General features: G+C 45.2%; 13 protein-coding genes across 13 annotated transcripts; 7 read left to right on the top strand and 6 right to left on the bottom strand.

Moving 5' to 3' along the window:
• Nucleotides 1-384: 384 nt before the first annotated feature.
• Nucleotides 385-2,202, top strand: N7469_000939 (uncharacterized protein; the record flags this gene model as incomplete). Its single annotated transcript, XM_056639859.1, has 5 exons — nt 385-585; nt 664-711; nt 769-1,069; nt 1,123-1,490; nt 1,555-2,202. 5 exons carry the CDS (start codon nt 385-387, stop codon nt 2,200-2,202), a joined length of 1,566 nt encoding a protein of 521 aa, XP_056505616.1.
• A 1,306-nt stretch (nt 2,203-3,508) lies between these two features.
• N7469_000940 (MBL fold metallo-hydrolase) lies at nt 3,509-4,435 on the top strand (the record flags this gene model as incomplete). The annotated part of the gene is made up of 1 exon (XM_056639860.1): nt 3,509-4,435. One exon carries the CDS (start codon nt 3,509-3,511, stop codon nt 4,433-4,435), a length of 927 nt encoding a protein of 308 aa, XP_056505617.1.
• A 174-nt stretch (nt 4,436-4,609) lies between these two features.
• N7469_000941 (glutathione S-transferase family protein) lies at nt 4,610-5,355 on the bottom strand (the record flags this gene model as incomplete). The annotated part of the gene is made up of 2 exons (XM_056639861.1): nt 4,610-4,889; nt 4,970-5,355. The coding sequence occupies 2 exons, from the start codon at nt 5,353-5,355 to the stop codon at nt 4,610-4,612; spliced, it is 666 nt and encodes a 221-aa protein (XP_056505618.1).
• A 744-nt stretch (nt 5,356-6,099) lies between these two features.
• N7469_000942 (uncharacterized protein) lies at nt 6,100-7,644 on the top strand (the record flags this gene model as incomplete). The annotated part of the gene is made up of 4 exons (XM_056639862.1): nt 6,100-6,730; nt 6,860-6,913; nt 6,963-7,075; nt 7,174-7,644. 4 exons carry the CDS (start codon nt 6,100-6,102, stop codon nt 7,642-7,644), a joined length of 1,269 nt encoding a protein of 422 aa, XP_056505619.1.
• On the top strand, nt 7,645-7,851 carry N7469_000943 (uncharacterized protein; the record flags this gene model as incomplete). Its single annotated transcript, XM_056639863.1, has 1 exon — nt 7,645-7,851. The coding sequence occupies one exon, from the start codon at nt 7,645-7,647 to the stop codon at nt 7,849-7,851; it is 207 nt and encodes a 68-aa protein (XP_056505620.1).
• Nucleotides 7,852-8,591: 740 nt separating this feature from the next.
• Nucleotides 8,592-9,255, top strand: N7469_000944 (beta galactosidase jelly roll domain-containing protein; the record flags this gene model as incomplete). The annotated part of the gene is made up of 2 exons (XM_056639864.1): nt 8,592-8,889; nt 8,975-9,255. 2 exons carry the CDS (start codon nt 8,592-8,594, stop codon nt 9,253-9,255), a joined length of 579 nt encoding a protein of 192 aa, XP_056505621.1.
• Nucleotides 9,256-9,300: 45 nt separating this feature from the next.
• On the bottom strand, nt 9,301-10,560 carry N7469_000945 (putative glycosyl hydrolase; the record flags this gene model as incomplete). The annotated part of the gene is made up of 3 exons (XM_056639865.1): nt 9,301-9,709; nt 9,771-10,027; nt 10,084-10,560. The coding sequence occupies 3 exons, from the start codon at nt 10,558-10,560 to the stop codon at nt 9,301-9,303; spliced, it is 1,143 nt and encodes a 380-aa protein (XP_056505622.1).
• A 1,710-nt stretch (nt 10,561-12,270) lies between these two features.
• On the bottom strand, nt 12,271-14,110 carry N7469_000946 (putative isoamyl alcohol oxidase; the record flags this gene model as incomplete). The annotated part of the gene is made up of 3 exons (XM_056639866.1): nt 12,271-13,513; nt 13,587-13,787; nt 13,869-14,110. 3 exons carry the CDS (start codon nt 14,108-14,110, stop codon nt 12,271-12,273), a joined length of 1,686 nt encoding a protein of 561 aa, XP_056505623.1.
• Nucleotides 14,111-15,081: 971 nt separating this feature from the next.
• Nucleotides 15,082-16,373, top strand: N7469_000947 (uncharacterized protein; the record flags this gene model as incomplete). The annotated part of the gene is made up of 3 exons (XM_056639867.1): nt 15,082-15,234; nt 15,299-15,846; nt 15,899-16,373. 3 exons carry the CDS (start codon nt 15,082-15,084, stop codon nt 16,371-16,373), a joined length of 1,176 nt encoding a protein of 391 aa, XP_056505624.1.
• Nucleotides 16,374-18,361: 1,988 nt separating this feature from the next.
• On the top strand, nt 18,362-18,856 carry N7469_000948 (GNAT family N-acetyltransferase; the record flags this gene model as incomplete). The annotated part of the gene is made up of 1 exon (XM_056639868.1): nt 18,362-18,856. One exon carries the CDS (start codon nt 18,362-18,364, stop codon nt 18,854-18,856), a length of 495 nt encoding a protein of 164 aa, XP_056505625.1.
• A 1,991-nt stretch (nt 18,857-20,847) lies between these two features.
• Nucleotides 20,848-21,269, bottom strand: N7469_000949 (uncharacterized protein; the record flags this gene model as incomplete). The annotated part of the gene is made up of 3 exons (XM_056639869.1): nt 20,848-20,890; nt 20,949-21,072; nt 21,182-21,269. The coding sequence occupies 3 exons, from the start codon at nt 21,267-21,269 to the stop codon at nt 20,848-20,850; spliced, it is 255 nt and encodes an 84-aa protein (XP_056505626.1).
• A 470-nt stretch (nt 21,270-21,739) lies between these two features.
• On the bottom strand, nt 21,740-22,201 carry N7469_000950 (uncharacterized protein; the record flags this gene model as incomplete). The annotated part of the gene is made up of 3 exons (XM_056639870.1): nt 21,740-21,914; nt 21,968-22,054; nt 22,122-22,201. 3 exons carry the CDS (start codon nt 22,199-22,201, stop codon nt 21,740-21,742), a joined length of 342 nt encoding a protein of 113 aa, XP_056505627.1.
• Nucleotides 22,202-24,167: 1,966 nt separating this feature from the next.
• gprC lies at nt 24,168-25,522 on the bottom strand (the record flags this gene model as incomplete). The annotated part of the gene is made up of 2 exons (XM_056639871.1): nt 24,168-24,553; nt 24,625-25,522. Coding segments are annotated over 2 exons (1,284 nt in total), but the record flags the coding sequence as incomplete, so codon positions are not given.
• Nucleotides 25,523-26,009: the final 487 nt, after the last annotated feature.

Genomic DNA, 26,009 nt, shown 5'->3' on the forward strand with positions numbered 1-26,009 from the left:
TACACTCACACCCAAATGTACATACAACAGTCTAGGTAGAGGCCCATGAAGTACAAACACATCAAGCAGCAGCAGCAGCAGCAGCAGCAGAAGAAGCAGCAATCAGAAGAAACGAACAAACGCAAGGAGAATCAGGTGACTTCAGCAGGAAGGCGGGGCGGTCAGCGGGAAATTCCCAAAACTGAACTGTTTTTCTCTTTTTTCTCCACTTCATTTCTTGTCTTTTTTCTTTTTCTTTGTTCTCTTTTGTTTTTCTGATGAGGAGGAGGTCCTTGTCTTTTGTGTGTTCATCTCTTGAATTGTATAAAAAAATCAATTGTACCGTCGTGATCTTCAATTCGCTCGGGACAGGCCTCGGCCTTCCCATCTATCTGCATCATCATCATGCTACTCCGGGATTCTGATATAGATTCCTTGAACAATCAACTGGAATCTCTCTCGGTGGATAATCAAAGACAGCATGATAATTTGCAGTCGGTCCTGGAACGCTTTCGAAATCTCTTGAATGATTATAGTTCATTGAAGAGTGACTATGAAGAGGTCAAGGAAGGCCGTGAAAAGTACAAAAAACAGGCCCGTGGTCAGGTATGATGATGAGGATGATGATGATACCCATAGGTATCTGATCATGTCTAGAGTATGTCAGGCTGATGGTAGCTTCAGGAACGTAATCCTTTTGTTCTTGTCTTGGTAGATGGAGATGGATATCTGGTGAGTGATCATGCTTCGAGTCGTATGTCTTCTCTCCTCCTGACGGTCTTCCTCTAGTTCAAAGAACATTTCATCAGGGCTGGCAGCGATGGTGGAATAAATGCCGCCCGTGAACTCAACGATACCATCAGGGAGCTCATGCACCAGAACATGGGTGCTGAAGCCGATCGTTGTCGCATCATGGTCCGTGTCTATGCTAATGTCCTGGGCCTGTCCAAGGTTTTGGCTCGAAATGGCATGGTGGGACATGAGGCTAGATCTCTCTCGCCATTTTCGTCCGCCTTCAATAGGTCGCAAGATCTTTTTGACTTTGTGGATGCCGCGGAGAAAAAGGAAGGAAGTGATTTTAAGATCAGAGGTAGACAGTGCATTTCCTCGACCGGGTACTACATTCAAGCTGACTCTATCCAGAAATGTTCCGACTCTATGCGGATATGAACCAATGCCGACATATCTATTTTGCAGGCTGTCATGATTCCGGATATGGTTCTCTATTGACCCCATATAGGGGCAGAAGTGATCGTATCACTCTCCTCAAGGCCGCCGGCTTCCATCGTGAATTCGAAGAATTGGGCCTACCAATCAAAGAATTGCCCTCCGTTTTCATGTCTACATCTCTTTCTGGCACCAAACCAGGCCCACCAGTCAACACTAAATCGGCCAATTCCCCTACCAACGGCACCAATGGCTCGAATGGTAATTACGGCGCCAATGGAATTTCTACAAAGGCCATTTGCAAACACTATCAAAAGGTAACATCACACCCCGCACTTATCTCCGTAATTTTGATCGTGTGCTTTTTTTTCCCTACCTTTTGCCAGCACATAATTGACACGTCGACAGGGAATATGCAAGTTTGGAAACGGCTGCAACAAACTACACGTCATGTCCAATCAGCAACTCTCGCGGGCGGAAGATGAATCACCCAAACAGCTTTGGTCAACACCGCACATTACAGGCCGTTCTCAAGAACAACTTTCTCTTCATTTACCACCTTTAAATCTGAAGTCCACTGAATACATCCCCGTCAATAGAGATGGGGACCGACTCGATACCTACTGTCCTGCACCTTCGCCGGAAGCCCTTGACCAATATTATCGCCGGATAAAGGTTGCTAAAATCTGTAACAGTTATCACCTCTCAGGCGAATGTGGGGACATGGGTTGTCAATATGACCACAGCGATGTACCCGAAACCGTCATCGATGTTCTTCGTCATATCGTCCTGCAACACCCCTGTTCTAGAGCGGGATCGTGTCGGTCAATCAAATGTTCCTTGGGCCATCTATGCCAAAAGCCCAACTGCAAGGGTGTTAAGAACTGGCAATGCCGTTTCAATCACAAGGCTCATACCGTGGACCTTGAAGTCAATCGATGGGTCGATCCAATTGAAGTCCCAGGTTCAATTGGAATCCCAGATCACGATGATTCTCCCACGGATGGGGACTCTGAGGGAAATGCAACTTCCCCAAGTACCATTTTCTTCAACTAGGATTCCCGAAAACAGCTTATCCTACAAGTCGATTTCATCGATTTACGTCTGAACAAAATGAAACATTCCGCGTTTACATACGGTCGATGCGTCCGACATGAGTTCTTCAAAAAACAGAGAGGGAAATTGCGTTTAGAAGTTGGCACCCTTGTGAAGTCCATAAATATGCTCTGGTCGATATCTCCATCCACACGGCGAAGAAAAAGCTTTGAATTGCTAGCGGTCGCTATCACCACAGCACTCAAAGAGATAAAAAGGAAAGGCCAAAGTTCCTTCGACTGATTGTCGGCAACCTGATATTGAATCCAATAGCCATTTACTTGCACTGTATAGTGAGCAGCTGCATGATAAAATTAAGAATCAAGAGATAACGACAAAGATATCAATTGCATGGAGCTCAAAATTTGCAGAAATATTGTCTTCTTCTTTTCGCGATCCATTGTCTCTGTCTTACACTCCTTGCTAGCTCATGTGTATTCTTTCATTCACAAAATCAGGATGATATTAATTCCACGCCGTGTTAGAAAAATGTGCACTTCATCCTACATAATTGATCCCGAGTATAGTAAACAGTCTCCATGACCTAGGTTTTATCAGGCTGAAAGTCGTAGACGCAGCACGTAGTCCATGGAGACTTCTATCCAGAGAAAAATAATGATGCAGAAGTCGAATTCATCTCGATACACGACTCCGCAGATGAGTTCCATTAGGTGACCCAACACAGAATCAGTCAAGACTTCGACATCTAGGAATAACTATATTGCCAGTGAAGAGTGAAGGTCCTAATTCGGGAATGCAAATGCAGAGCACATGCTAATACTACTCTAAGTTCCCTTAATCCAAGGTATTCCTAATATGCCCCTGATAGTACAAATGAGCGTAGCCTAGCCCCTTCTATATTTCAGCTTGTGCATGAAACTCGTGGACCGATTCTATTGCATATTAATTCTAAGTGGGAGCTATCAATTGTGAGAACATGGACTCGCTTGCATGAAGAACCTTAGAAAGACTGTGATGGAAGTAGGCAATCTTTGATGGCTCTAGTTCTATTCTTCGGGGAAAGCTCCCACATCAAGACATACTAGTCAGTCCTAACACTATTGTATTTATGACGCTGGCATTTGTTTATTCGGACTGGACATCTTTCCCATGAGAAATGAATAATGACTTATAACTACGTAATGCTGGCCACACCATGACTCGATTCGAGGATCAGAGGACATTTTCCGGCTTGAGACATGGGCCCTGTACAATTTAAATTCTGATGATTTTCTTGACAGTGCATTGGATGAACCCTGCAGAAGAAATGCAGCCCATAATTCACCCGTCCTTTGAGCCCAAGACAGGCACTTGGCAGTACATAGTCGCCTGTCCAAATACCAGAGAAGCAGCAATTATCGACCCCGTCCTTGACTATGAACCATCTGTTTTTACAATTACGAGTTGCTCTGCTGATGCACTTCTCAATATTGTTAGTGAGAATGACTATACCGTGACCTGGATATTGGAAACGCATATACATGGCGACCATCTTAGCGCGGCATATTACATCCAGCGCGCATTATGGAAAACAGGCAATCCATATACACCAATTGCAATAGGCGAGAATGTTACAATCACCCAAAAGACATTTGCACGTCGGTATAATGTTCCGGAAGAAGAGCTCGAAAATGCATTTGGCCACCTCTTCAGTCCAGACGAAAAATTCAAAATTGGCGAATTGACAGCGACGGTTTTACATCTACCAGGGCATACACCAGAGGCCTCGGGGTATCAAGTCGGAGACAACATCTTTGCTGGAGATTCTATATTCAACCCTGATATTGGTAGTGCGCGTTGCGATTTCCCGGGAGGTGACGCGCGAGTTCTTTATCGATCAATGAAGTGTCTCCTGGCGTTTCCTCCCGATACTCGAATCTATACGGGACATGACTATCCACCGACAAATGAAGCAGCGGCCCGAGATCCAATAGCGTGTGTTACGGTTCGTGAGCAGCTAGAGAAGAACAAACATATCAAGAATTGTGCTACGGCAGACGAGTTTGTTCGTTGGAGGACCGAGCGTGATAATGTTCTCACCGACCCCCGAATAGTACATCAAGCGATGCAGGTAAATGTACGTGGGGGTAAGATGCCCGGACGATCGCATGATGGGAAAGCTTTGCTTTTGTACCCTGTCATTGCACCCCAAGGAATCTTGACTGGTGTGGTACACCGCTCTTTTGTGAAGTAATAGACGCAATGATTTCTCTAGTATCTCCATTCTTAATCATGATGTTTGATCCGGACATCGATGCATTGAACATGTACCTATTCGTTTAATTTTTATATCGAAAGTATCAAAAATAGCCAGCTGCAGGATCCGGTGCTTCGAACCCTATGAGCCTTTCAGTTTGACTGGTGTCGATCATTTCTTCTGAATTTTACAATATGCCTCGCGCACCTCCTCGCGACAGCCCATGAGTCCGAGCCATTTTGTGATCAAGGGATAGTTCTCCAAAGAAAGCCCAGCAAATCCGTGCTGTCTCACCCACGGTTCGAAGTGGTAATCAACGGCCGTGACTCTACTTGGAAGGATACTCGATCCACCAGATTTTTTCAGCTGTCCCTCAAGAACGTCATAGCATCGATATGTCTGAGCAACGTATCTCTGGAGTGCATCGTCGTTCTTCTGTGAATGGTAGTGTCTTCGGGACTTAGCCATCACCCAGAAGATAATATGGAGGATAGATAATCAAAATAGCGGGTTAACTATCGTTCTACATACCTGAACCAGTTCACCTGCCCCGTCATTGGACCAAGTGTCGAAAGTAGAAAATATTCCCATTTCTCGAAATCAACTAGATCCTGGGCGGATCCCCCGGGGGGTCCGATCAGATTACCTAGATCGTAGACACGACGAATATAGTTCATACATGCTCCGGATTCCCAAGAGACAACTCCGGTATTGGGATCTTCAAGAGCAGGAACTCGTCCATTCTCATTAATGCTGAGAAAACTCGAGCCCTTGACACCTGTGTTCGGGTCGTCGCTGAAGTCCCAGAATTTGACATTAAATGGGATATGCAACGCCTCCAAGGCGATCGCGATCTTGATCGGATTGGGACCTGTAGCATGTGCATGCAAGAGCAAAGGTTTAATATGAGCCTCCATCTTTTTTTTTCGAACAGTCTCGATGGCAATAGCGAAGTTGTCAAAGATTAAATTGTCAATGAACTGGAGCGGGGATTAAGTAGAACGCGGGGATGAGTTTAACATGATGTCATGTACGTGTTGTATAAGTCAAGTGAACAAACATTTCCATGGGTAAATTATCACATAATATATGATATTAGTATTTTCGGCTGGTTTTAGCCAGCCGTTTAACTTGTCGTGGATCTTTTCTTAAGTTTTCAATTGTTTGATCTACTTCTTATTCATATTGTACATTTGCTGCATCTCCAACCGCGAAGAACTACGTTTAGCCGAATCTACTACTGCCAAAGTATTTTCCTTCAAATACATGGACGGCATCTAACTCCGCTTGTAATCCTCCGCGGGGTAGTATTTATTAAGATGCGGAGGATAATCTATAAATTAATAGCTTGCTTCTAAGGGACTATGATTGACATAATTTTGACAAATTTCAGGATCAGGGCAGGGTGTCCGCTTCGGTCCGGGGAAATGTTACTTTTCAATTCTCTACGGCATGGCGGCTTACTTCTATATGTTTTCTACACTCATATATCTCTATTTTCTAGGCCCTGCAGTAAGGGAAATATCGGAATTAGCAATGACTAACAGAATGTAGTAAGTTTACATAGTACAACCTTTATAAGTAATATAACCCTTCCTGAGTACTGATCATTCAAGGTCACCTGGGATAAACACTCCCTCATTGTTAGAGGCGAGCGAATCATGATTTTCTCCGATGAATTTCATCCTTTCCGACTCCCAGTCCCTGGTCTTTGGCTCAACATCTTTCAGAAGATTAAAAGCATTGGTTTCAATGGTGTATCCTTTTATGTCGACTGGAGCTTGATAGAAGGGAATCCAGGCCAACTTGTAACAGATGGTATATGGAGTCTTGAAAGGTTTTTCTATGCTGCCACTGAATCAGGCATATACTCCATTGCTCGTCCTGGGCCATATATCAATGCGGAAACAACAGCGGGTGGTATTCCGGGATGGGTCTTACGTATCGATGCAACTATTCGTTCCAATGATCCCGAGTATCTCAAGACTACAGAAAATTACATGTCGAAGATACGGAAAATAATAGAAAAGGCGCAGATCACCCACGGAGGTCCAGTCATCATGGTTCAACCTGAAAATGAGTACGGAACCTGGCCCGAGATCTCTGATGAAAATCATCCAACTCAGATGAACCGGGAGTACATGGAATATGTGGGAAAGCAGCTTCTTGATGCTGGAATAATAGTTCCACTCATCGTGAATGGCCACAAAGCTTTGGGCTTCTGGGCTCCAGGCTCCGGTCTGGGAGCTACTGATATCTATGGAATAGATTCATATCCGTTGCATTATGACTGTGAGCTTGGGCGACTTCCTGAATTGACACTTGGATTGCTAATCGTGGATACAACACTAGCGCCAATCCAACATTCTGGCCCACTTATAGATTCCCTTATGACTGGCAGCTTCTCAATGAGAAATATAGTCCCAGCACTCCCTTCTCGATCGTCGAGTTTCAAGGAGGGCCGGGTGGCAGATGGTAAGCAATCACTAACCTAAGTTTTGTCACAACTGTAACTCAAATCTAGCCAGGGAGGGGATAACAGAAGAAAAATGTGCTGAGCTTGTCAATGAAAAAGCGACCAGGATTGTTTACAAGAACAACTACGGATTTGGCGTCAAGCTATTCAATATCTACATGGTTAGTCTGCGTTAAAGAGGTTTACGGCATGGGTAGGTATTATCGTTAATATCTTCCTAGGCTTATGTGGTACGAATTGGGGCAATCTTGGATATCAGGGAGGTTATACGGCCTACGATTACGGAACAGCTGTCGGTGAATCTAGACTGGTCTCGTGCGAGAAATATAGTGAACAGAAGTTGCAAGCCAATTTTTTGAAGGTTTCACCGGCATATCTGACCGCAACGCCAGGCAGGGGCGTCAACGGTTCTCACGGCACTCCATCATCTATCGCCGTGACACCACTATACGGAAACGGGACACACACGAATTTCTATCTTATAAGGCATGCTAACTTCAGCTCTATTTCTAGTACTGAGTATAAATTGCAGCTGTTCATGAGTATCGGAAATATCAGCATATCTCAGCTGGACGGACATCTCACTCTCAACGGGCAAGATTCCAAGTTGCACGTTACAGATTATGATCTCGGCGGCATCAACTTGATCTACTCCACCGCAGACATACTGACATGGGCAAGAGGACATGGCTCGGCACGTGTGCTCATTCTATGTGGTGGGGCCGGCTAAATGTATGAATTTGCGCTGTCTCGTCAACTTGGAAAGACGACTGTTGTGGAAGGTTCCGATGTCACCGTTACCGCAAAAGGCCAAGCATGGGTCATAAAATGGCATGTCGAGAAGAATCGTCGTGTAATCCGTGTATCTGGACTTGAAATCTACCTTCTTTGGCGAAACGATGATTACGAGTATTGGCCATTGGAGCTACCTTCCTAAGATCCGAAAGTTTTTAGGAGATTATCATCGTGAAAGTGGGCTATCTCATGCGAACTGTCAAAATCACAGGAGATCAGATCGAAATCATTGGAGATGTTAATTCTACCACGGTGATCGAAATAATTTTTGTTCCGGTACGCAACCTGAACACCATCAGTTTCAATAAGAAAAAACTGCAGACTTCACGCACAAAGTTGGGGACCTCGACAGCAACTGTTGGGTATAATAAGCCTTGCCTAACGACACCGAACTTGGCTGCTTTGGAATGGAAGTTTCTGAATTCACTCCCCGAAATCGAACCATCATATGACAATTCGGCATGGGCCGATTGTTCTAAAAAGACAACAAACAATCCAAGAGGCTTAGACACTCCTACAAATCTGTATTCCATGGACTACGGATTTCATACATGGTCTCTTATCTATCGTGGCCAATTTGTCTCCAGCGGCATTGAATCATCCTTTTTTTGAAACATATCCGGTGGAAATGGCTTTGGGCATTCTATTTGGCTGAATGGAACTTTTCTCGGATCCTGAACTGGAAGTGGCTCAAATAATACCTTTATGCAAAATATAGAGTTTCCTAACCGACTTATCGAAGGAAAAGCTTACGTTCTCACTATTTTAATCCACGATATGTGTCAAGATGAGGAAGCTCCTGGCACGGATGCGACCAAATTTCCGCACGGTGTTTTGAACTATCAATTGAAAAGTCGAAGTCAAGATTATATTAATTGAAGAATGATCGGGAATCTAGGTGGTGAGAGCTACCATGATTTGATCAGATGTCCGCTCAGTGAAGGCGCAATGTACGCTGAGAGGCAAGGCTATCATTATCCCAAGCCACCGAATTCGCAATGGGCCTCATTGAATCCGATAAGCGATGGGATTTCAGAAGCTGGGGTTGGTTTCTTTACCATTTCATTTAGCTTCGATATTCCTCATGGATGGGACGTGCCAATGAGTATCGTCTTCAATGGAACCGAAGTTCAATCACCTAGGAGCAATAAGGGGTTGAACTATCGGTGCCAGTTTTTTTGTGAATGGTTATCAATTCTGCAAATACAGTGAGTACACAAAAATTGAAAGAAAATACGACAGGGATGGACTAATATGACTTGCAGTCAATAATCTTGGCCCGCAAGTATCCTTCCCAGTCCCGGAAGGAACCTTGAATCACAATGGACTGAACTACATTGCATTGACACTATGGGCTCAGGATGAGCAAGGTGCTACGCTTGGCAATCTGCAATTGACCCCTACAGCAACAATACGTTCCGGTTACAAGAAGCCGGATCCTGTACCAAAACCTTCTTGGTCACTACGCCAAGAGGCATACCAGCAGCTTGGTCGGCGACCATCCTCATTGGTAAGGGCCTTTGGAAGATTTTGGATATTCAATTGAAACTCAAAATTCTATGACATTAACACATATCAATCATCATAGTCATTAAATAGCAGCCGCGGCAACAAGTGCATCGAAAGCAGAGCTATGCGTGGAGGCATCTATTTTCCCAACATTCGCGGGACCAGCCCAGTTAACACCGAATTGACCTTGGTCATTTCTATCCTTTTCCCAGATACTGTTTGCAGAGTTTTCAATGACACTCTTGTAGAGATCACTTGGTGATGCTCGTTGCAACATTTCTAGATTGCGAATGAAGATCCCCTTAAACTGGGTTCCATCAGGTTCGCAGCTACTAGTTTCACACCAGTCATGAATAACATGGTTCGAATCAGCGAGGGTGTCAATCGCAGCTTTGGCAATCGTATTCGCAGATTCTAAATAGGTGTTATCGGGGGCTGCTTTGTTTAGTTCAACAAGGCCGCCGAGAACAACACCTTGATTATAAGACCACCTAGAAACTTGTTAGTATATTCAGATGGCATGGCATTGTCTTTGATGCTCTGAGAACGTACACGGTAGCCCCATTATTCTCGCAATTATCTAATAACCCATCATTGATTGTGTGATTTTGTCCGAAGAATCCCTGGGCCGTGAACCAATCCCATTCCTTGATTGCCCATTGAACGTATTCGGTCTTTTTTGATGGGACACGATTGGCCAGGTGCGCGGCCACGGATAGAAATAGTTCATTCGTGATGGCATTAATGTATGAGTCGGTAGGATTCCAATATATACCGCCACCGCCGCATCGAGTTCCCCAGGCCTTGACCTATAGAATTGTTAGCGGAATGATATCGTTAAAATGAGACCAAATGGAGTACGTACCAAAGCCGCGAATATATCTTCAGCCAGCGTCAGGTAGGTATTATCTTCCGTGACATCGTACGCAGCGATCCATGCCAGGGCCCACCACGCATCGTCGTCATAAGCGGAATCCAGCCATTGTGATGCGTTGACAGGATTGGCGGCTCGAGTGGAGAATGACCGTTTACCAGAATTGGTCTTGACTTCTGGCCCAGGGTTCGGGTTCGACGGTGGAGCCTTATTGAGAGTGTTGTTAAACACGTAGTCTGCAGTCTCTACCACTGATGGATCAATCAACGCTAGATTTGCAATCGCAGTCATGCAATTCGCGCCATTCCACCACCCGATCGTATTCCAAAGTCCAGTGCCATCGTTGTAGTAGCCTTGTAAAGTTCGCAAAGCTTCCTCTGCTCGTTCACGGCCGTCGTTCGCAAAAACGCTTCCTGATAGGGCGATGGGAATGAGTACTGGAGCCAAAAAACCACGAGAAAACAACATCTTGTGAGGGTGTGCCAGCACAAAAGACCTACCAAGGGGAAATTTTGAGGCGAAAACGCACTCCTTAAATATGACAGCGCCAGCGCGCAAAATGCAGGATCCTAAACACCTACCTCAATGGAGAAATCAGGATGCATTCTTCGTCTTGATCTGCTTGATTGGGTAGATCAAAGCGCTGATAGTAGGGCAGGCCCACCTGTGCGAGGGCGGCACCCCTGATCTGCGTGATCGACTCATCACAAGGGATCGAAATATGTAATGCGAGGTGCAGGTTGAACAGGCACCGGATATCGGGGGATTTGAAGTGGGTGGAATTGCTGTGGAGCGAATCGCTGCGTAAGTGGTTGACTTTCAAACCGATGTGATCATATCAAGGGATAGCCAGCTGCTCATTGCTTCCTCCACGGTGTTTTAGATCGGAACCCCTTGCAAGCTCTGTTTGCGCCCGACCTTTGTCTTCCATCTTATTGTACTATGGAAATGGTCTTGTGTGAAGTTTATTCAAGGCCGTCTGACACTCGAATTTGAGACCTGCGATGAGTTTCTGCATTACTTCAAATAATCATTGAATCATTGTCTTGCTAGGCCCAGGCCCTTTCGGTCATGGAATTTATTTTGGGCCCAGGACCATGCGGAAGTTGATTGGACAGAATTATCCTATTCTTGTGGGGTTTCTCATTCAAGTTTTAAGCCTGTCTAGATCTGGATGAGGATTCCTTCATAAGAAGTAAACAGCGATGGGGTCCAAAGCATCCTTTCTTCGGGCATTGGCCGGAATGACGGATTATTTTCCTTTTACTATCGGCTAGGCACGACAGCACATCTTGGGCTGCATGAGACACACATTACTTCTCATGTTCACCACATGTCAATGCGTATATTTTTCCTGACGTCAGAAGAGCCAGTTGTCGCATGTTTTCCATCGATGGGCGTCAAATGCTTCCAGGTTCCACAGGCAGCATGCATACAAAAAAAATCCTAGCAGCTATTCGTTTTGCTTTGACCTACACTACTAATATTCTATGAAATGTCTCTAACTTTGTATCCACCTCTTGAATAGACTATGCTACCATCGCGGTTGGGGTTAGATCACTCTAGTAGGTGTACTAGTATATGTTTGTCTCATGGCCCAGTGAAACAACCATTCAGCACAGAGTGGAACCCCCCTAGGACTAGTTACTAGTTAGTATTAGAACTTGATGTACCCTATTTATGTAAAAGGAATTCATGAATTAATACTAGGTAAAGCAACAACAAGCGGTCTACCGGTACTAATAGAAATGCAGGTGCCCATTGGCAGGTGTTTCAAAGTGAATGCATATATTGCCAGCTGCCAAGTACATATTCCACCAGGGCTATACACTAGTGCACTACAAAAAAAAATGCAAGTCCCCATATTCGCATCCAGGAAAACGATTCTTCTGTCATACGTAACTAGCACTCAGGAAAGCACAATTTGGATGCTAGCCAAATTGGGATGGATCCCAGCCTGAAGACCATCGCCTATGGATGATTCTTTCTTATCGAAAGGGAGAAAGAATCAGAATTCGCAAAGTGGAAAGTAAGATCATGTCTTCGACCATGCAACGTAATTCATTAATTTATCTTGGAACTAATAGTATCTTGTGTCGTCTTGATCTATATACCGAAAAAAAAAAGTTTATATACTTTGACAATATCGAAAACGTGCAATTATTTTCCGAGGTCGGTTTAGGCGCGGCACATACGACCCGACTCGGAAACCGACCAGGCATCACTGCCTACACCCTTGAAAGCATAGAAGAAGGATTCGGGATCCCATTTCTGCTTCACAGCAAGCAAGGGGTTGTAGTTGCTTCCAAAGAAAGTGTCCTTCCAGTTAGGCTGACGGAAGTTGGCCTCGTTCTGGTAGCATCCACTATTGGGAGTAATAGCCTCCAGCTGGGGAACATATTCGTTGGTGATCTTGTACTGATCAGCAACCATTTGGGACCAAGGGGCAGTCTCGTTCCACATAGTTCCAATTTGCATAGTGACAGCAGCATCGCGTAGAGCCGGGAAAATGGCACTGGAGACGTTGCCAGGTTTCGAGACGTCCATACCAACACCAACAGCGATAACGCCGTTTTGGGTCAAATTGCGCAAAGCGCTGCCCATACCGGTAGGGTTGTTCTCCAGCGTATCACGGGGAATAAGACGACCACCGTACTGGAAAGTAGACACGGCCAAATTTCCCCATGGCAAAGGTCCCATGTACTTATTGTAATGGTCGTAGTAAGAGTCGAACTGGGTGAAAGACGCCTTGTACTGGATACCAAGTTTGTTCAAGGTTTTGAGGAAAGGAGTTAGGATGGCCTTTGCTTCAGCGGAAGTCTGATTATAGGCAGTCAGGGGACTGATAATAAAGACACTGGAGGTCATCTGATAAATGACAGTAGCGCCGTGATCGATCATTTTTGGAAGCTGATGGTGGAATTCAGACACAGCTTTGTAAAATGTATCTATAGTCACATTAGCTGCCGTGAATTGAACAGCACCACCGCCGATAATCGTGTCTGGGTAAGCCTTCACGGTCATGGACACAACGACACCATAGTTGCCGCCTCCACCACCGCTGAGAGCCCAGAACAGATCCGCATTATGGGATCGAGAGGCAATAACGCGCTTGCCAGCAGCAGTAATGACCTCAAATTCGAGGGTCTGATCAGCAGCAAGACCGAATTCTGTGCTTAAAGCACTGTGGCCACCTCCTTGGGTGTAGCCACCAGCCAGTCCGACGGTTGGGCATTCGCCTGTGACAATGACATGGCCTTTAGAACGGGCAGCCTCGAGGATTTGGTAGCCCATGACACCAGCTCCAACCTTGAATGCTTTACCTTGGTAGGCAGGGTCCGACCAATCCTTGTATTCAATATCATTCAAATGATGGGTCCACACGGAGAGAGCACCGGCACCGGTCGAACGGCCAAGATAGCTACAGTTGGTTAGATCTTGTTCAGTGGCGCGAGTCCAATTATCAGAACACAGGAAGCTAAGGGGGAACTCACTCATGGCCAGTGTTCTTGATGACAAAACGAATGTTGTTCTCCCGAGCAAAGTTCACTGTAGCAGCCACGTCTTTGGCAGATGAGACATTGACGGCATAGTTGACGAAATTTCCGAGAGTGCAGGGCCGGTTCTTCGCAGTAAAGGGATCACAGCTTTGGTTGGCGAAGTAGGTCTGCATAACAGAAGATGATGACTCAAGACTACATAATGTTAGGTCAATACAATATCACTTCACGGCATTCGATACCAGGTGGCAAGACCATGGAAGATGTGACACTTACTGGGGAAGAGGCACAGTCCAGTTGGATCTGAGAGCCGCACAGGCCACAGCATCATAGTTGGGTGCATGGCAAGGGGTGCCAATGGGCACGGTCGCAATCAGACGACCCCCAACGGTACTGTTTAGTGAAGCCCAGGATGAAGGGGCAGGCCAACAGCTATCCTCGGGCAGACAGTGGCATCGAGACTCAGATGCACCCACCACCGAGGCGACAGCCGCAACCGTTGCTAGCCAAAGCTTCATAGTGGGGATGGAGAAAAAGAGAGAGGCTTGGTTGAGTTTGCCGATCAGCAGGTCTACAGCTATTATATGAGGGAAGCAGACATTCTTCGGATTGAAGATGGCAAACCCCTTGGTCCTAATTTTTCTTTAACGCCTCTCGGAGATGTTCCCAAGTACGTCTAAACCAGGAACGCTATTATAACGCCAGTGGATATTAATATGCATGGGATTAACCGGCAATGAGCCGATCTGGGGGCCAATATATGGCTCGTTGCTCTGGATTATGGAGACTCCCCGAGTGCATTGATACTCGGTAGTTGATCACTCCACGAACCGATCAACCTGTGGCGAAGACTATTGTCATCTGATTATCTCGTCATACCCTGCATCCTATCGACGGAATTGGTATTCTTCCAGAAACCCTTATAAACACACTGTTTGGTTCATCCTGAGGATCAAACGCAAAGAAGCATTTTGCCCGGAAGTTTCGGAGGTTGTACTTCCACAATCCTACGCAATTTCAGGCACACCCGATTTCTAGGCGATCGGGCTGTCTCGGATTTGCGATGTCTAGCCCTATCAAATCAGCCCTGGTGGATCAACTCGTCGATCAGAGTTTAGATGGGCCAGGGAACTTGCTTTCCTGAACAGCCACACAATTTAGTAAAATTGGAGATTCCTTGACCGGTACTCCCAGTTATTGGTCTTCAGAGATATTGTCTGAAGCTCAACCAAGGTGCATATAAGTAAATTTACACTTGGTCAGATATAACCGGGGCAAACCAAATCCGAAGTGCCTCTCCGAAAGCCAATTTTCAGCCACTCTGATCCCCAAATTTACTCTCCAAAGCATAATTTCATCAAGTTCAAGAATGTCATCCTGGCTTCTTCTGCTTTTGTATATCTTTTCAAGTGACACCTGCCCAACGGTTTCAGAAATGTGTTCCTAGAGCACCTGCATATCCCACGCGAATCTGCACACCGGCATCCATATGCAACAGACCACGCCTAACCACGGCCCAGCTCTCGAACGCGGGATCTGGGTCGCGGTGATCATCGCGGCCTTGGTCGTAGTTCTCAGGGTTTTTGCTAAGATTAAGATCAGCCGCTTCTTTGTTGACGATGTCTTGATGATCATTGCATCTGTGAGATCTAGGTGTCCTTATTCGTTGCTCACGCAAAATCCCTTGCTAATTTGTTTATCTCCAGATTTCGGCAATTGTGTCGACCGTTTTCCTCACGCTTTCTGTTGACCACGGCTTCGGTAAACCCTTAGGGGACCCCTTTACCCACGATACCTCGCTGGTTCTGAAATATATTGCCATTCAAATCCCCATCGTTACCCTAAGTACAACGATCGCTCGGTCTTCTTTCATCATATATCTTGTTGCGGTTCTTGGTACGAAGAGGGCGTATAAGATCCTACTATGGGTTATACTCGTTATCCAACTGGCTGGAAACATCGTTTCGGCTGTTCTCCCGTTGAGCATTTGCAAGAATGTGAATATTCTATGGGATCCAACGGTGAAGACTACCTGCATAGATAGCAGGAAAGTTATTCAGTTCGCTTATTTTTCAAATAGTGAGTTTGTTCTCTCAACTTTTGACTTGGATTTATTGCTGATCGAGTTGGCTATAGCCTTCAACTCGGCTGCCGACTTATTCCTAGCGGTATTTCCCACCGTGGTGTTCTGGAATCTTAATCTGAAGTTACGGATCAAAATCAGTTTGATTGGTCTCCTGAGCCTGGGCATTGTGTAAGACCTATTTTCCTATATGTCATCTCTCCACGATATACTGACAATTCAGTGCGATGGTTGCATCTATCATCAAGACTACCAAGCTCGATACCCTCCCTAGTATTACAAATCTTGGCTCGGCCGGTGGAATCGAGTTAATTCGCTGGGGCTACGTTGAGAACGCCATAATTATCATCACCTCGTCGATTCCTTGCATTCGACCCCTGATAATCTCTTCGGTGCGCAAATTTTCCAGTGTTACTCGTTCCTACGAACTCAGTAGCCCTTTCAGCAAGGGCCGTGGAACTGGCCAACAAGAAACCACTCAACCGCGAAAGCCTCACAGCAGATCCGGCAATCCGCACGATCTTGAGTATGGAAGCATCGACCACATTCTCGATGAGAGGCAGAACAGTACGGCGACGGGTGGAGGCCGCCATTCCCCCCATGAAGGAATCACCAAGCAGATTGACATTGAAGTTTTCTCTGATGATGATGAAGTGTCACGATCAAGTTCTACACGACCCCATCATATATCCACATGAATAGAATTGTCCATGTTTTTACGACCCTCAAGTCAATTCACGAAGTTCCGTCTTAAGTACCACTTCCTTAAAGCCATATATTAGTCAAAACACGGATCATACTGCTAATTATCATGGAAATCTTTAATGAAGTTATGCTCTTTAGTGGTTAGCTTTAATGTGGTTTTGCTAAACCTCGCAATTCAACTCTGCAATCCTTACTATCACGCACACCACCAAGTTTAATAGTTACTGATCCTTATTATTCTATCGCATGACCAAGAATCATCTATCTCTTGCCATCTAAACTTGAATTCTGCTTATCTTGAATGATCAGCTTTCTATCACGGAAATATGACGACATAAATTTGGATAAGTTGATCGACATTCCCCACGTGGAGACGACGATCACCGAACAGGCATTAAAGCGTTTCAGACTCGAAGTCTTAAGAGCCTCCGAAAGCTCTTCGGAGATGTTTCTTAATCAAGATACGCCGTAGAAATGGATGAAGCAGTTTGCGTGCATGAGTAGTTAGCAGCTCCTATCATTTCCCTCGGGATTGCGAATATTTTGGGCCAAGTTTTGAAAGTTTCATGATGTTTGCTTCCCTGATAGCGAGTTTGGTAAAAGCCGAGGTACGGTATTTTCCATCTCTCTTCATGTCTCGCTGTGACTCACTGTACCATTGGCAGATAACATACACTACTTGTAATAGTATTGGACCAGCTTTCATAGTTCCTAAATCACCTTTTCGTAGCAAAATGAGTTCTAGCTTTTCTCGCACACCGATGCACTGTCATACTCATCATACAAACACCGGCTCTTGAATTCTGTAATGAAGCAAGCAGAACATGGCTTTTTCCTGTGTTTAGAGGGAGAGGTGATTCAAAGGTCTATTTGTCTTGTACGCAACCCTGCATGGCATGTGGATCACAAACTTTGTAAATTTTCATCATGATAAAGATTGATCGAACTCTGCCCTCTATTATAGTTAGCACATTCTTACCAGGCATCTGCGTGGCATAACATCTTTTCTACCGCTTATTCCTTCTGCAGAGAACCCAGCCGAGATATTCCGTTCATCAACGAGTTATGAGAAAACAGAAGAAGGAAAAGCAAAGAGGATATTTCGAAATGGTACAAAGGTCTTATAGATTCTATCTAATTTTGGACCTTCTATTAGGTTTGGTGCCATGCCCCACTGGAAATCCTTCTCCATCGGTCACTCGTCATCAGGATAGTTATAAGTCCGTCCTACTGTATGTACAGAGTATGACTCAGTCGATCGGATCAATTTCCCCAAGGGCTGCGAAGCTTTTCAAAAAAAAGGATCTAATCTTTGATATCGAAATTTGGGATCAGGTCTATGCTGATGTCAGCTAGGGAGTGCATACTTAATCCGAATCTCAAACCCCGAGACGTAAGAATTGCAGGGATGAGATACGAGATACGACCGTACGAAACTCCTCGATAGCGGCTTCACTTCCATGAAAGTTGGTAACAACAAGAGGATGACATAAAGAGGTTGGCGATTGTGTTTATCTCGCAGGAAAAAGAGGAATAGGGCCATGAATAAGCTATACCGCGTACCTTTCTCATTCCATTTCAGCTGGGGTCATTCAGCACCTTCATCGCTCTCTTTCTCGAGACAAGTGGTCTTATATCGAGCTTTATAAACTCATTAGATAGTACACCTTGAGTGTTCTTGTTTGAACCTTCACGGCGGTATCCAATTCCGGGAATAAATGATTGGCTGTGGAGCTTCTTCCCCGCGTTATCATACTCAACTGATTGTATCAGTCACGATGATCCCTTCTGTGACTCATTTTTGGACTTCGTGGAACTACGATACAATACCCTGGAGACACGTCTTGCTTGTCACACCTCATTTTACAAAAAACACAAGGACTTTTCCGAGACTAGTCTATCCGAACCCCATCGCAAGAGAAGAAATCTCACTTTATCCCCCTTGTAATTTCCACAAGATCGCTCATTAATTCTACTCGACATGGCATCTTCGTTTCCACAATGCAAAAATGGGGAATATATCAATGAAGCCACGGCCGAAGATATCCCAGATATCAGGAAAATGGTTGATAAAGCATATTCAAAATACATCGATCGCATTGGCAAGCCCCCTGCACCAATGACGGAAGATTATCATTCCGAGATTGAGGAAAACTCTGTCTACGTGTTAAAAGACAACAGTGGGAGTTTAATTGGACTACTTGTCCTTGTCTGCAGGCCCGAAAGCGGCACAATGGAAATTAAGAACCTGGTTGTTGATCCAAAAGCGCAGGGGCATGGATATGTCCGTGTTCTTATGAACCATGCCGATAGCATGGCTCTATCACACGGCATCCATACCATCGAGCTATATACAAACGTGAAGATGTACGAGAATATCACATTATACGCTAAGCTGGGGTTTTCAGAGGTTGAAAGGAGGATCGAGAATGGGTTTGAAAGGGTTTACTTCCGTAAGGAATTGAGCCACAAATGAATCTTGCATGTTTGATAGCAACTTTGGATCCTGAAATAATTTATTCAAGCGAGAAAGAAGCATGGATTTATTCATTCCACTAGGCGTATCCATGGTTTAATCTTTACGAAGGTAACAGAAGTCGCGTTCTGTTACGATCAAGTGATACGGCGCATAAGCCGAGTACACACGGCAATAAACACTTTCACCCCAGTTAGCATTGGAAGCGTACGGTTTAGTCTTTGATTCACTTACGCAGACTGCAGGGCCGCCGGGCTGGAGAAGGGCGGGACACACGAATGAATTCGCGCAACATCCAGCGTTGAGTCCTGTTCCGATGCAGGTAAAGTTTGTCGCGCACTTCAGTCTTGTCAGTATTACGAGCAGCTTCGAATTCAATCAAAACTTACGCATTGGCCTGTCACATTGCAATATGTAGTATTGACGGGACATACTCCGCAAGTGCCGTTTATGCAGTTTTGTGATACCGTGCACTAAGAGGAAGAAAAGAGTCAAACTATATCTTTTCCAAACACGCATACGGTGTGAAAATAATAATACTCACATTTCGGCCACATGATCCGCAGTTACGAGGATCGTATGTTGTGTTGGTACAAGCACCTCCACAACAGTTTGATGTAGTTCCATTGCACTGTTAGTTGAATTGATCGATTAGCCTCCCCACTCCAGGCATATCATATCATTCACAAAGCATACCAATGTACCACATGCGCCGCAATTGGATGAGGTACTATTCAAGTTGACACAAACACCGCCGCAACATGTTGGTGATGATGCCGGGCACTTCTCCATGATTAGACCTTCTCAAAACTCTTTTCTGTATATGATACGTACTACTGTGCCACATGTGCCACAATTTTTGGAGTCAGTGATAAGCGTTGTACATTTTCCAGCACAGCAGTTCGGTGTTGAAGCCGGGCACTGGATAAAGAGTCAGTGAGAGGAAGACTGATTCAAATCGAGGATGGTCACAGACAGTTGTATTGCAAGCGCCGCAGTTGAACGAATTCGTATTCAAATTGGTACATATGCCTCCACAGCATGAAGGTGCCGTTATATTGCACTGTCATCGAATGTCAACTTTCGAAGCAAAATCATGTCTATCGAAAATCATAATGAAGGGGCATAAGTAAATCGCGTACCGCAGTTCCACAAGCTCCGCAATTCTTGTTGTCGGTCAATATGCTAGTGCAAAGTGAAGCACAGCAATTCGGAGTTGTGGCTCCGCACTGTGCCAGTTAGTAAACATCTTGGGCATTGTATCCAGCTACTAGGAAAAGCAACTGGTAGTCCGTTGCTGCTTAAAATGGTTATTGCGTACCACTCTGCTACAGACTCCGCAATTAAGAGGATTAGTGGCCAGATTAGTGCATGATCCAGAGCAGCAACTGGGATTTGCGATAGGACACTAAAGTTCATCAGGGTTAGTTGTATAATCCATAAGTACCGGGCACGAAAGATCGCACTATGTTCCCACAGAGTCCACAATTTGTTTGTGATGAGTTTAGGTTTGCACACACCCCGAACAACACGTTGGTTGAGTAACACCGCACTAAGAAACAGTTAGAAGTTACCATTGCTGCACCACGATTGAAGTAATAATGGAAAAGCGCGAATGATACTACTGACCGTAATGTTGCAACTCCCGCAGCGCATAGGAGATGTAAGCAGATTATAACACGCTCCATAGCAACACGTAGGGGCCAATGCTGTACACTGGTCATTTCTTGAGTCAGTTTTGACATTCCGCAGATCAATAAATTGCCAAATTCAATAGGAACGAGTCGATACATACAGTACTATTGCAGGTTCCGCATGTTGACGAATTTGTGTTGAGATTCGTACAAATACCTGAGCAGCAAGTCGGCAACGTTGCTGGACACTAGACATCGATCTCTTGGTTTATATTGCGCTCACTAGAAAATATATGACCTGGACTGAACTCACTGTATTTCCACAACTGCCACATGCCGATGCTGTGTTATTCACATTCACGCATGTCCCTGCGCAGCATGTTGGCTTAGAAACAGTACACTGAAGACAATTAAGTATATCAGCAAATATCTCACTATCAAGAGCGAGAACAACTTACGGTGGTATTGCATGAGCCACATTTCCACGGATTGGTACCCAAATCAGTGCAAACCCCGGAACAACACCCAGGAATTGAGCCAGTGCATGGTGTTCCTGAGCAAGACCCGCAAAATCTTGGGTCACTAGCTACGTTCGTACATGTACCATTGCAACAGGTTGGTTGAGTAACTGAACACTATAATTAAACATGTGAGCTGGCTAAGAAGTTCAGTGAAGAAGTGGAAAGCATACACTGATATTGCACGATCCACATCGCAATGAATTGTTGAATAGGTCTGTGCAAGAGCCACCGCAACAGGCTGGCCTTTGCCCGGTGCATGGTGCAGCTACACAAGAGCCGCAATGGCTCATGTCGGTGTTGAGATTGGTGCATATTCCTGAACAACAAGTGGGAAACGAAGCCGGGCACTTCACTTGTTAGAATAAACCGTTTATCCAGGAAAATGTTTCTTACTGAGGTATTACACGAGCCACAACGAAGTGGGCTGGTGGACAAGTCGGCGCAGACCCCCGAGCAACAGGCTGGATTCACACCGGGGCATGGAGATGCAGTGCAAGAGCCACAGTGATTCGGGTCATTATTAACATTAGTGCAATTTCCTCCGCAGCAATTCGGCGATAGGCCAGTGCATGGTGGTGCTGCACAGGCGCCGCAATTATTCGGATCCGTATTCAAGTTTGTGCAATTGCCGGCACAGCATGTTGAGGCGGAAGGGCCGCACTTGATGAGAAGGTGGATATCAGATTGGGCTCCTGTGATTGGAATTTTGAGGGTTTCTTGGCTTACAGTTACGCTGCATGATCCGCAATGAAGTGAGCTCTTATAGAGGTCATCACATACGCCTGAGCAGCAAGCTGGGATAGTTCCTTGACAAGGTGAAGCTGAGCAAGATCCGCAGTGGCTGGGGTCGTTGTTGAGGTTCGTACAATTTCCGAAGCAACATGTAGGAATAGAAGTGTTGCACTGTGTATACTCAGAGACAACCCTCACTGATGATTAGGGATCTGGAACCTTACCTTAGTATTACATGCTCCGCAATTACTAGGATCAAAGGAAAAATCGCGGCATCGCCCAGTACAACAGCCAGGCAAAATACCGCCGCACTATATCGAGTGGTGAACTATTTATGAAAAGTGACCCGAGAATATCGAGGTTTGAGCTGCGACTTACTGGTGTTCTCTCACAGGAACCGCAATAGACTGGACTAGTATAGAGATTAACGCACAGGCCTGAGCAACACCATGTGCCATTTCCAGTGCACTAGAGTACAGTGATCGATTAGTCACTGTTTTGATATCTTGACCAAAATAAAATTAAGTCTCACAGTAATGTTGCACCCGCCACAGTTGGCGTTATTCCTCGAGATATCGACGCATTTCCCCGAGCAACAACTGGGTTGCTTACCGGGACATAGATTATTGATGCATGATGTGGTACAGACACCACAATGATTTACATCACTTGCCAGATTGACGCATGTCCCAGAGCAACACGCTGGCTGTAAGGCAGGGCACTTTTTGAGGTAAGCTTCAACGAAATGAAATTCACTACCGGCGGCTTGGAAATAGTCTCACAGTTCCATTGCAAGGTTTCAGACCGCTTTCGAATGAAGAGCTTATGGGACCTTCATAGTCGCATTGTGACGGCTGATACCCGTACTATGAACGGTCGTTTCTAGCATTAGTCAGTTTTCTCGGGGGTGAGAGCAAGTAGATACACAAAACTTGGTCTGCTTTATGTGAGATTTACACTCACAATGCCTGCTGAAGATGATGCGCCCCGACCTATTCTCTGTGTTTTTACAGAGGCCACATCTTTCGTTACCGGGTTAGCCCAAGTAACAATGTCTTGGAGACTAAGGAATATTGCTAGAGTACATATATGAGGTTTCTATAATGCATCAATTGAGAACTCTTTCTCGTATTACCGAAGATGATAAGCGGAGGTGACAAGATCTTTGTCAACTCAAGTACTGCCATGATGGAGGTCTAAGAGATGCCGTACTCAGACGGGCGTTTTAAAAATTTCAACTTCACATCATATCACCTAATAAGATAGAGTTAACTATCTGCTCATCATGGCATTTAATGTATTGTTATACTCTATCAACCTTGATTATCCAGTCACGATGTTCCAGTTGAAGATGCAACGGTGCGTTCGATTTAATGCGGTTCACGGAGGTCTTGTGCTATATCCTGAATGTTGTGCGACTGAACATAGCCATTCTGCTAGTTTCAATTGTTGTGCGTGTATCGAAGATTGGTTTTTGTGAAACTCGGGCCGTTCTCGACAGTGTACAAGCGACCTTCTGCTACCCACAAGCTCTTACTTGTACTAGTACCGGCGGAGTAGAATAAATAAGGATTCGTCGACGAAATAAGTCTACAACTGCCAGCAATGAGATGCTATATTTAATCTTCGAGACCAATGATCTCAAAGACTCAGAGGTCAAGCCATTTTGATATTGACAGCTGGTTTGCCAAGCTGTCATTCCTGGGACCTTTCGTTCGATCACGGTATCTTAAATGATCCCAATCCACGGAGATTCAGGGGGGGCCTTGGATATTAGGTTTTAACGATTGATTGACTCCGATTTTCGAGCAGTCTGAAATGCAGCTGCACTACTAGTCTAGCCGTAGACTTAACGTGGACGTTACTAGCCACGCTGCGACCATTGAAATTATTCAAGTATATCACATAATATTATATGCACAGGAAGCCAAGTGCTCATACAATGAGCTAACAGTATTAACGATCGTAGTTTGGTGCAAGAAGCCCAAGGGCCCTGGAGCAAATCAGGAAAGTACTGCTCATAAAAAGAAAGAGTTTATTGTTTGCTAGTCAGATGTCAATCTAAGCAGCTAGATATACATGGGAATCTTCCGAGTACACCGTGCTATTATCCAATCCACGTGAGTGTAATAGAAGTAATCGTCAAGGATATGTACAGAGCTCCACCATAATATGGAGATAGAGAAGGGTAAATGAAGAGTCGTTTCGAGAGAAAGTAGAATGGTGATTTGCAAGGGCTTCGAATCGTCTGTGTAAAGCGTAGAGAAAGTCAAGGCGAGTTGTGAAGTGGTATTAAAGAAATTGAATTTGTGCAGCATCCTTGAAGTAAAATTGAATGCACGAGCATAAACATGACACAGTTTGCGACTGATCCGGGCTGAGAAAAAATAATAATAGGGCCGGTCATGTAAAGTCGCAGGAGAATTATCGTCGCCACATCCGTGAAGGTGAATCATTGAAATCGTCTTTGCTGGAACGTTCGCTAGCACCTTCTGAAGGGTATGCGGGTTCAGTTGTGATCTCAATGGTGGTCTCTTGGTACACTTTTCCAATGGGACCCAGTTCAACGCCGGGTTGCACAATATTGTCGGTCGAGCCATCGCGATCGGGATCATCGTCGTGAATACCTTGTCTGCGTGTCGTGGGATCGGCAGTGATGGTTGTAAGATGCGTGTCACCGCGGCGTCCCATGCTGCTGGCAAATTTGTTATAAGAACGATCATGGCTAGGCTCGGAGTCGATGATGAGGTTGCGGCGGGTAAGGGTATAAAGAACCACGTCGACAAGACCGGAACTGGTAATGATAGCACCTATTTCAGACATTAGTATCTAATTCACTTCCCGTGATAGATGGCCCAATTGGCTCAAAGGATACACTTACCAGCACAGCAGAAAAAGGTGATTGATGGACTATCCCCATTTGCTGTTGCCATACGTCCAGCAGCCAATGGCAGAGAGAGAATGATGTAGACGATGGGATAGATGGTCATGTATCCGACAACACGACGCAGACGCTTCAGACTCTCCAGCTGGCTGTTACCAAGAATGGCGGAAGCCTTGATCTGTCTCCGAAGTTGGAAGAACATGACTGCATAGAGAGCTACTGTTCCAAATTCTGCCAGGAAAATCCAGATATAATGCGTCCAAAGACGAACTGTCTCATGATCCGAATTGATCCAGCACCATGCCCCTGATGGGACGTAGACGTCGGCACCATACATTCCAAGAGGAATAATGACAATAAGGGCTACAAATGCCCAAACGCCGCAAACAAAGCACACGAAAACCTTGTAGGGCATTTTACGCCCCCAAACAACAAGAAGGAAAGTGTGAAACGCAATTGCCAGGACGAAGAGACCGGAGCCGGGATCACCAATCTGAAGCCAAAGACCTTGTAAGAAACAGCCGGCTGTGCCAGACTTGATCTTGTCCGTAACAATCCATTTTAAACAAATCAAAAAGGCGAGTGATTGTTGGAAATCCGCAAGAACGAGATTGTAAATCAGAATAATATACTGGTTATAACCGATGTATCGGGAGTAGCTGGATTTCCAGAAAATAAGTCGGTATGTAATGAATGCAAGTAGACTTCCGGTTGCAAGAAAGGAAAGAAAAGCCATGACCGAAACAGCGATCAGTCCTCGCCGTTGTGCTGTAGGCAATGGATCGATATCCAGTGTCGCATAGTTTGTCAATCGAGGATGAAGACCCTCCTTCGGTAACATGCTGAGTAGAGCGAGGGCAGACATATTGGGAGTAATGAGGGTGGTATGTTCTCTCTCTCAGACGTTGTCAGCAACCATTACGGTCCTAAACCGGGTTGCAATGAATTGTCCAATTCCCTGTCAAGGCAAGTAGATCTTCTTGTTTGGAAAGATCAAACTCAGGCCTTGTCGTTTCAATGACAATGCAAATGCCAGTTCCCCCAGCCGAATGAGAATGGAAGTCGTGGTGAGTTGATAGGGGAAGACTTTTCCACTTTCTCTTCTCTTTTTTTTCCTCTCTTCGATCACAAATGGCCGGGCGGAACAGGGTGGAAAAGACACGATCCAGAATAGCAGGGGTATGGACCAGGATTATTAAAGTAACGAGTGATCAGAGCCCAAGGGGATGGGAATAAACCCACAAAAAATCCATGGTCTGGTTCAGCGAACTCTATTGTCAATAAGTTAAGGAGCAAGATAATGGCATTTTTCTACACACAGGCCATTTTTGGTTAATGGCTCTTTGCTTTCAAGGCATTTCGAAGCTTCTATGCGGGTCCTC

Source organism: Penicillium citrinum, assembly GCF_028827155.1.
Source record: "Penicillium citrinum strain IBT 23319 chromosome Unknown utg000001l:1.0-4955037.0:1.0-4956770.0, whole genome shotgun sequence".
Lineage (NCBI taxonomy): Eukaryota > Fungi > Ascomycota > Eurotiomycetes > Eurotiales > Aspergillaceae > Penicillium > Penicillium citrinum.